Below are 9,496 nucleotides of genomic sequence, written 5' to 3'. Positions count from 1 at the left end.
TGAGTCTAATTTTGCATGTCATGCTCAACTGCATTTCCTACTATCTTCTTAAACATCTCTGTGTGGATCCCTTTATTTTCATATGCATCTGCCTCCTCAGGGACAGGAGCTATGTCTTAATCACCTGACTAGTCCCAGTTCCTGGCCCAATCTCTGGCTTGGGTGGTTTAAAAAAAATGGCTTCTAGTCAGGCATGCCTGTAATCCCAGCACTCTGGGAGGCAGAGACAAGTGTATTTCCATCAGTTCGAGGCCAGCCTGGTCTATGAAAGGAATCCAGGACAACCAAGGCTACACAGAGAAACCCTGTCTCAAAAAGCAAAAACAACAACAAAAATGGATTCCACCTTAGTAAATAAGCAGCTTAAGAGCCAGAGGTTGAAGTGTCCCTGTGAACGTGTTTGAGTGCTCCTCCAATCACGACGCCCAAATGTCTCCCCATGTGGCTTATAGCAGTTCCCAAAACTGCTCACTTCCCCTAACCTCGCTGAGAACGACTAACTCCTGTTTCCTTAAGCTTTGTGCCCAGCCCGGCCATTCCCAGGAGGATGTGGCCATAAGGGTTGGATCTGGGGGTGGACTACTGAGTACATCATGTCAATTAGCGTCAGGCTTTGCAGCAAATGCTCTAAGTGTGCAACCCTTCCTGCCAGGGCCGTATGAACAGAACAAGAGGCTGTGTGGTGCAGTCATCTTCACATTCTGTACCTCCCTACAAAAGGGTAACTCTGACACTGGACGTCATTTCCAAGAGGTTCAGTGTGGGGTACGTGATGGTTTTTAAGGAGTGTGTGGATACAACAGTCTGTTGTACCCCAGGTTAGTGAGAGTAGGTGTTTGTGTGTATGCCACAAGTACAGCCTAGTGTTCTCTTATGTGTGGCTACAAATATCCTTAACAAGTGTAATACCGTTGAAAGTGCTATGAGAGTGTCTCCCACTGCGCATCGCTGGGGCTATAACCGTCATGGTGTCACTGTGAGTTTATGTACCGGCGCCTGTGCGTGTCAAGATATGTGTGAGCCTGTGAGTCGTGGGTGAGTGCGTGTTGCCATCCTCCCTCTGTGTGGATGTGTGTGTGCTCATGTACCACTGCGATGTGTGTGTCTCTGTGATGCTGGGTGTGGGTGTGATGTGAAGGAGATGTGTGTCACTGTGTCTGTGGGGGTCCTGCCTCGGGGCTGCCCCCAGCCCGCCCTCCTCCCTAGCTCTGAGGCTCCCTCCCAGGCAGTGTCCCTGCCCCTCCCCTCTCCTCCCTCCCAACCAGTCTGTGCAGGGGGGGGGGGAGCTGGAGCTACGGCCCCCCTCCTCCCCATCCAGGCCCCATAAATAGCAGCAGAGCCGGAGCCGGAGCCAGCGCCAGCGGCTGGAGCAGCAAGGAAGTCAGGGGCAGGGCCAGAGAGCTGGAGAGAGGAGAGCCCCAACTAAGAGCCCAGGTGAGCCCACCCTTCCTCCCTACTCCAGCCTGAGTCCTGCCTTCTCTGGCCCAGTCTCCATAACAACATCTCCTCTAGATTTCAGAGAAGTCACCTGCCAACCCTACCTGATCCCCCTCTCCACCTCTGCCTACCTCATGGGCTCCACATTAACTGAGAGACTTGTGGCTGGGAGGCAGCGGGAACCCCAATCCAGACCCTCCCTCATGTATCTATAAAGATATGTCATCGCCAGGCTGGTATCCAGCCAGGAAATGGTCCCGGTTCTGACAGAGACACAGGACTGTCACACCCTCCTGGAGATGGACACAGGACAGAGGGGGACAGACAGAGGGTGGGGCACTCAGGTACACCCGTGGACACTCACTCAGGAAGCATGGCATGGTTCAGACAACTTCACCCTGAGATCTGGATGGGCTGACCAGCCGTGAACTGGGGCCAGCATACCACTGTCTGCTGCTGCCTGAGGCTTGGTGACTCTTCTGGGGGGGGGGGGGGGACGGTGGTGCGCATGCATCCCACAGGCAGCATGGTGGGGGCCATGGCTCCCCCAAAACCCTGTCGCTAAGAGACAGTGCCTGTGTTGCCAAGAAGTGTGAGAACAGGGGAGGTGGGGAAGGCTTGTCAGGCGCCTGAAAAACTCATGACAGAGCCCTGGTCCCAGGCTCTCACCCCCCAAGCCCACCACCTCTCCTTCCCATCAGCCAGCCAGTGAGTGGGGGATACTAAGACAACGGGGACAGTTTGGCACAGAACCATCCGCTGACAACCTATCTCCTCCCGTCTACTGCAGACTCCTTCCCTGAGGCCCGTTCTCTCCAGACCTCCAGGGGCCTCTCCATCCTCTGCCCATCCCCTTGCCCCAGTTCAGTGCCCCAGTGCCAAGACTGAGTGCAGCACTGGCTCATGTACCAGTCGGGAAATAGCAGAAGGTGCTGAGACAGCAGTAAGCAAAAAAAAAAAAAAAAAAAAAAAAAAAAAAAATCAATCGATGGCCCAGGAGCCGAGACTGCCAGGAACCCACTTCTATCTTCTATCCCATCATCCCTCCAGTCTTTTCCAGCCCCATCCATGACACCCAGACTGGCGGAGTGACAGAAGCACAGGGCTTTGGGCTCCTGTTCTCAGCTGCTCAGAGCTCCAGAGAAGTCAAATAGAGGGCGGGGGAAGTGGACTGCCCTTAGGACGCCCCCCACCCACCCACCCAGGACCTCAGGATAAAGAGCAACGGGTGGGTCCAGGACCCCCCCCCATCCCAAGAGACAAACTCCTCCTGTCTTTGTCCAAGTTGACTGTTCTGTCCCCACAGCGTCATGTCAGACCCTGAGATAGGATGGGTGCCCGAGCCCCCAGCCATGACCCTGGGAGCCTCTCGAGTAGAGCTGCGGGTGTCCTGTCATGGCCTCCTGGACCGAGACACACTCACAAAGCCGCACCCCTGCGTGCTGCTCAAGCTGTACTCTGATGACCAGTGGGTGGAGGTGAGGGCAGCTTGGTGGGGGCCGGGGGGGGGTTCCTCGATGAACCTTTGTTGAACCTAAGAAGGAGGGAGGGGGAGGAAGGGACAGTGGAAGCCTCACTGCGGGGGATGGGGGAGGAGATGTGAGCATCCTAAAGGACCTTCTCCAGCCACACGGATAACCTTAAACATAAATAATGCCAGCATTATAAGCTTAAACTATCTTAGTCAGATCTTCAGAGTCCCAGAGGGCTGAGGTCTAGTGGTCCAGCAGTACCCCAAATTCTGAAGTCAGCTAAGAAAGAAAGAAACTAATTTATAGGGGAAAAAATGTAGCCAGGGAAGTACAGGACAGGGACCAGTCCCCAGAAGGTCCTCATGCCTCCTCACTGCAGGTGGAGCGCACGGAGGTGCTTCGCTCCAGTTCAAACCCCGTCTTCTCCCGGGTGCTGGCCGTTGAATACTTCTTTGAAGAGAAGCAGCCTTTGCAGTTCCACGTGTTCGACGCTGAGGATGGAGCCACCAGCCCCAGCAGCGACACCTTCCTTGGTTCCACAGAGTGCACCTTGGGCCAGGTCGGCATTGCACTCTGTCCCTATGTTCTCTGCCTTACCATCAGCTTCTGCCTCTGGAAGCCAAACTGAGGGAAAGGAGCTCTGGGGCTAGCTCTGGCCTTGAGCCCTCTCTCCCATGCATGGGATGTGCATCCTTGGACAAGATACTTAACCTCCTTTCCCTTCCAAAGTCGGGGCAGGTGTACTTAGAATACTTCTTTTGTTATCATTACTGTTGTTGTATTTGATGCCGGGGAATTGAACCCACAGCCAAGGAGGTACTCTACCACTGAACTACACTCCCCTCCTCAGCATCTCTCTCTCTTCAGGCTGCTGTAGACATTGGGCTAGAATTGCACTCTAGCCCAGTGAGAGAACCAACCTTATGGACACTCTGTGGGCATTTGTTTTTCCATCCCCATACCCTTGGCTGGGGCAGATAGTCACGCATTACAGACAGACTCCCCTCTGCCTCTGTCTCTAGATTGTGTCACAAACCAAGGTGACTAAACCGTTACTGCTGAAGAATGGAAAGACTGCGGGCAAGTCCACTATCACGGTAGGCGAAGTGGCTGTGCTCACTGTTACGCCAAGGCTCGGTGTCCCCCGGGGTGGACATCCACTGTGATGCTGTGCTTACGACCACTTTCATGTATAGGATGCGTATATGGTAGCCCTTCTGGTGGGGAGAAAGTTCCTAACACTGTGTCCCCTTTACAGATTGTGGCTGAGGAGGTATCAGGGACCAATGACTATGTACAACTTACCTTCAGAGCCCACAAGCTGGACAATAAGGTTGGGACCCCCAGAGTCCAGCCATCCATGCTCCCTTAGAGAAACATAGGCTTCCCACTCGAGACAGACCCCGGGGTCCTAGGCCAACTCTCTTCTGGGTGTTACTCCCCACCCCACCCCCGCCTCTCCTCGAGGACCTCACCAGGCTCACGAGCTCTTTGCCCTGCATCTGCAGGACCTGTTCAGCAAGTCTGATCCTTTCATGGAGATCTATAAGACCAACGGAGACCAGAGTGACCAGTTGGTCTGGAGGACTGAGGTTGGTGCACAGGGCAAGGGGAGGAAGGAAGGTGGACAGATCATAGGAAAGAAACCTAGACAGGCGGTGACAAGGTTCCTCATGCCTCTCCAAGGTGGTGAAAAACAACCTGAACCCCTGCTGGGAGCCATTCCGCCTGTCCCTGCACTCTCTATGCAGCTGTGACATCCACCGTCCTCTCAAGGTAGAGCCCCTTGGCGCATCAAGTCTGCTGTCTGAGACCTTCCCCCACCCCCACCCCTCCCCACCCCTGGGTACAGCTAGCCTCCTCCATCTCCCTGGTGTGATAAGCACTAGTCTCGGGATAAATACCAGTTCACAGCTCAGTGTCAAGCTTCCCACAGAGGTACTGAGGCCAGCTCCCTCCCAGAGGGAGCTAAAGAGTGAAGTGTAGCAGGAGGCTTCTGTGTAGGTTAAGGACTTCTATCTGGGCTATGACATTGTGAGGTCTGTACTGCCCCAGGGCAGGACACCTTTGGAGCCACTACACAGAGAGCATCCCTAACCTTGGCCCCGCCTCCTCCGTCTCCTTTCAGTTCCTGGTGTATGACTATGACTCCAGCGGGAGACATGACTTCATCGGCGAGTTCACCAGCACATTCCAGGAAATGCAGGAAGGGACAGCAAGCCCTGGGCAGGAGGTGCCAGAGACCCCCCATCCTAAAGCCCAGGACCCTGGGGGAAATCCTGAGGGGGGGGGATGCCAAACACATCACACGAGGTGACTGGAGACAGACAGGGTGGGAAATGTCCAGGCTTGGCAGAAGGACGGGGTCTAAGGGTCTTGCCCGGGGAGCGTCAGCAGGAATGGGGCAGGAAGGTCTATTTGATGGACATCTGATTCTGTGTTGGGGCGGGTCTAGATGCAATGGGATTGTATCAACCCCAAGTACCGGGACAAGAAGAAGAATTACAAGAGCTCGGGGATGGTAGTGCTGGCCCAGTGCACAGTAAGACACAGTTCACAACCTCAGATCCGGCCTTCCTCGCTTTTTGTTTGGTTCGGTTGGTTGGGTTGCTTTGGTTTGGTTTGGTTTTTTTGGAAACGGTTTTTCTGTGTAGCCCTGGCTGTCTGTACTTGCTTTGTAAACCAGGCTGGCCTCGAACTCAGAGATTCGCCTGCCTCTGCCTCCCTGAGTGCTCCTTCCTTGCTTTTTAAGTTTTACATTTTTTACACTTATAAGGCTGGAGAGACAGCTCAGTGGTTAAGAGCACTGACTGCTCTTCAGAGGTCCTGGGCTCAACTCCCAGCACCCACATATCAGCTCACAACTGTCCATTACTCCAAGCTCTGACACCCTCCACAGAGACATCCATACAGGCAAAACATCAGTGCACATAAAATATTTTTTTAAATTTACCCTTATTTGTTGGGGGTTTGCTTGTGAGGACACATCAGTGCTACAGATCACTTGCGGGGGTCAGAGAACAACTTTCGGGAGCCAGTCCTCCAGGTGGGTACCAGGGACCAAACCCACGTCTTCAGGCAACAAGTACCTTTGCCCACTGAGCCATCTCTCCAGCCATTTATTTTTTTACAGTTATTTAGTTCTGTGTGTGTGCCGTCTGTCTGTCCATGCGTCCTTCCCTTGTTTGAAGACCTGCTCTGGGAACTGTGGAACTCTTGCTCCACCCCATCCTCAGCTGCAACCTTTAAGGCTCTAGTCCCCACCCCACCCCCACCCCCACCCCCACCCCCGCACCCCCCACTTTCCCAGTCTTGCCAAAGCTTCCACCTGAATGGACCAACCCTGTCACTCAGCTCATTACCCCTGCCCCTCTCCCAGGTGAAAAGATACATACCTTCCTGGATTACATCATGGGTGGCTGCCAGATCAGCTTCACGGTAAAGATCCCCGCCGTCCCCCCGCCCCCCCGGGAGATGGCACAAGCAAGAGGGAGGGGCTGAGCCTGTGCAAACTGAAGGAAGCCAGAGGCTCACTATCCTTAATTGGGCATCCCGCGAACCTTGGCATCCAACATCCCCACTCAACTATGAGCATCTGGTCCTTTCAACATACTCTCTGGCCTAGTCTGTCAGTAGGTTCTCATGGCTGCGTGTCCCTTTCCCACCTTCACCCAGGTGGCCATTGATTTCACTGCCTCCAATGGGGACCCAAGGAGCAGCCAATCCCTGCACTGCCTCAGCCCCCGACAGCCCAATCACTACCTGCAGGCCCTGCGCACCGTGGGAGGCATCTGCCAGGACTATGACAGGTAGGGGCGGGGCGTAGGTCAGGAAGGGCGGTCTGCCCACAAGTTCCACCGTCTTTTCTTCTCTCCAGTGATAAGCGGTTCCCAGCTTTTGGCTTCGGAGCTCGAATCCCCCCGAACTTTGAGGTAGGCTGGGTACAAGAGTCAGGAAGCTGGCAAGGGAGATGTGGAGGAGACACCCGTTCAGCGCTCTCGCCTTAATCTTACAGGTGTCCCATGACTTTGCCATCAACTTTGACCCAGAAAATCCAGAGTGTGAAGGTAAGCTGAGAGCGGCCCACCAACCTGCACCACTACAACAGGACCACAGGACCACAGACTCCACTTCCGTGCACCCAGCTCCCTGTCCCGCCCCCGTCCCCCCCCCCTTCCTTCATTAGAGAAGAGTCTGAACACTGTGACCCAGCATCTGCTCACTTACTCCCCCAAACCCCCATCCCCAGGGGCCATCTGACTCTCTCTCTCTCTCTCTCTCTCTCTCTCTCTCTCTCCTCTCTCTCTCTCTCTCTCTCTCTGTGTGTGTGTGTGTGTGTGTGTGTGTCTGTCTGTCTCTCTCTCTGTCTCTCTGTCTCTCTCTGTGTCTGTCTGTCTGTCTGTCTGTCTCTCTCTCTCTCTCTCTCTTTCTCTCTCTCTCTCTATGTGTGTGTGTGTGTGTCTGTCTCTCTCTCTCTGTCTCTGTCTCTCTGTCTCTCTCTGTCTCTGTCTGTCTGTCTCTTCTCTTCTCTCTCTCTCTCTCTCTCTCTCTCTCTCTCTCTCTCTCTCTTCTTCTCTCTGCTTAGTGAGAGGCTGGGAGCCATCAGGCCTAGAACAGAAATTACCAATTACCACTCTGCTGTGACTGGAGTGTTCTTGGCCGACTTCTGCCAGCCTCATCTCTTTTCTTTGCCCACAGAAATCTCAGGGGTCATAGCCTCCTACCGCCGTTGGCTTGCCTCAGATCCAGCTCTATGGCCCTACTAATGTGGCCCCCATCATCAACCGTGTGGCTGAGCCAGCCCAGCGGGAGCAGAGCACTGGCCAAGCCACGGTGAGGAGGCAAAACAGACAAAAAAAAAAAAAAAAGAATGCCCTGTGTGGCCACAGAAGATGCCAGGGTCAGGGTGTGGGTTTAGAAAGAGGGTCAGTGCCCTATCATACAGAAGCAACCCATGCCCGCCTCCACCCCCCTCTGCTTGCCCTTAGAAGTACTCAGTACTGCTGGTGCTCACTGACGGCGTGGTGAGTGACATGGCTGAGACCCGGGCAGCCATTGTGCGAGCCTCCCGCCTGCCCATGTCCATCATTATCGTGGCGTGGGCAACGCCGACTTCTCTGACATGCGGCTGCTGGATGGAGACGACGGTCCTCTGCCGTTGCCCAAAAGGGGTGCCCGCAGCCCGAGACATTGTCCAGTTGTGCCCCTTCAGGGACTTCAAGGACGTGAGTATTCACTACAGCGAAAGGCTTCTCAACAATTTGTGCCCTTCCCCCAAATCTGTCTTCGTCGTCCCCTGGATGTCCTTCGAAGGTCACTAGCATCCAGCGTGCCAACTCTGAAGCCTCAGCCGGCCGCTTGCTCATTTGACCCAGTGGCCCCGCTCTCCTGCTCCTAACCAGTCTCCTTCCCTCCCCAGGCCGCCCCTCTGCGCTAGCTAAGTGTGTCCTGGCAGAGGTGCCAAGGCAGGGTGGTTGAGTACTACGCCAGCCAAGGATCAGTCCAGGAGCCCCCAGACCCTCCACGCCGGCTGTGACCCCCAGCCCTAGCCCATGACTGCCTCTCAATATAACCCAACGCTCCTTCAGTCTCTCAGTGAGTTCTGGGGGGGACCAGCGGGGTAAATACAAAAGGGGTTCAGAGTGGAGCTTCTGAACAACCCTTCTTAATTTTTTTTTTCTTTTTTGGTTTTGTTTTCTCTATCCTGCTCCTCTCAGGTGCCTGTGCTGACCCTTGTGACTCCAGTGACCAGTGTCTCTGCCTCTTGGGCCAGTGGTGCCCTGTGGGTCCTGGAAGTGAGTGGTGGGCCCTGTTTCTATCTCTCCAAGCCCCATACCCCTCAACTCTGTGGACCCTCAATAACTCCCTTCAGTGATTGCGATTTTATGGCTGTTAATAAAGGGAACTGATCCCTAGCACTCCAGCCTCTACCCAGCATGCCTCAGGTGCCTATTGGACAGCCATTTCCACGTACACACTCACCATAGAAAATGGAGGTCAGATCTGAGGCAGAGCTTGCCAAGCAGGCTGATGTCCCTGCAGCCTTACCCCAACTGTGTGCCAGGGGGATCTAAGGAGCCCCTACCCTCACCTCCTGAGCCCAGGGGGTCTGAATACCCTGAGTGTTAATTGCAGGAGATGGGGGAGGGTAATGAGGGGCTGTCGGGAGGGCAGGCTGATGCCTTCTTAAAGCTGTCTCCAGAGGAAACCCCGCTGAGTACCCCAGGGGCTGAACCTCAGCCCCCACACAGCTGTGGGGCAGGTCAGCAAGGGATTGTGGGGGAAAGGGAAGGAACACAGCAGGCCTGCTGATGACTTAGGAACACAGAAAGGACAAGCTGAGGTCTGGGAGGCCTGATCTTTCTGGGTGAGTGTCCACGCACCTGACCCTCCCTCCTGACCCTCCCTCCCTGAGAGCAGCCTGAGGTCTCAGGAAGTCCACCTGGGGACTCTCACCACCGAGTCAGCAGCAGCAGCAAGGACTGTTCATTAGCACGCGGCACACTTGGCCTCTTTAAACATGTGTATTGTGATAGCAAGTCGTATTACTATTTCTCCGTTTTTTTCTGGCAAATCACGTAAGGCTT

General features: G+C 54.7%; 1 protein-coding gene across 1 annotated transcript; it reads left to right on the top strand.

The window, feature by feature from the left end:
* Nucleotides 1–2,747: 2,747 nt before the first annotated feature.
* Nucleotides 2,748–8,502, top strand: CPNE6 (copine 6; the record flags this gene model as incomplete). The annotated part of the gene is given in 20 exon segments (XM_084767497.1): nucleotides 2,748–2,915; nucleotides 3,289–3,468; nucleotides 3,932–4,006; nucleotides 4,168–4,242; nucleotides 4,418–4,501; nucleotides 4,596–4,685; nucleotides 5,038–5,142; nucleotides 5,365–5,451; nucleotides 6,264–6,347; nucleotides 6,585–6,718; nucleotides 6,787–6,841; nucleotides 6,925–6,976; nucleotides 7,608–7,642; nucleotides 7,644–7,742; nucleotides 7,898–8,000; nucleotides 8,003–8,064; nucleotides 8,066–8,138; nucleotides 8,329–8,378; nucleotides 8,380–8,404; nucleotides 8,407–8,502. Coding segments are annotated over 20 exon segments (1,695 nt in total). The 3' UTR covers nucleotides 8,466–8,502.
* Between the last annotated feature and the right edge of the window lie 994 nt (nucleotides 8,503–9,496).

This window comes from Acomys minous (genome assembly GCF_964271855.1).
Source record: "Acomys minous genome assembly, chromosome: 18".
Classification (NCBI taxonomy): domain Eukaryota; kingdom Metazoa; phylum Chordata; class Mammalia; order Rodentia; family Muridae; genus Acomys; species Acomys minous.
This window is presented reverse-complemented; position numbering and strand designations above follow the sequence as displayed.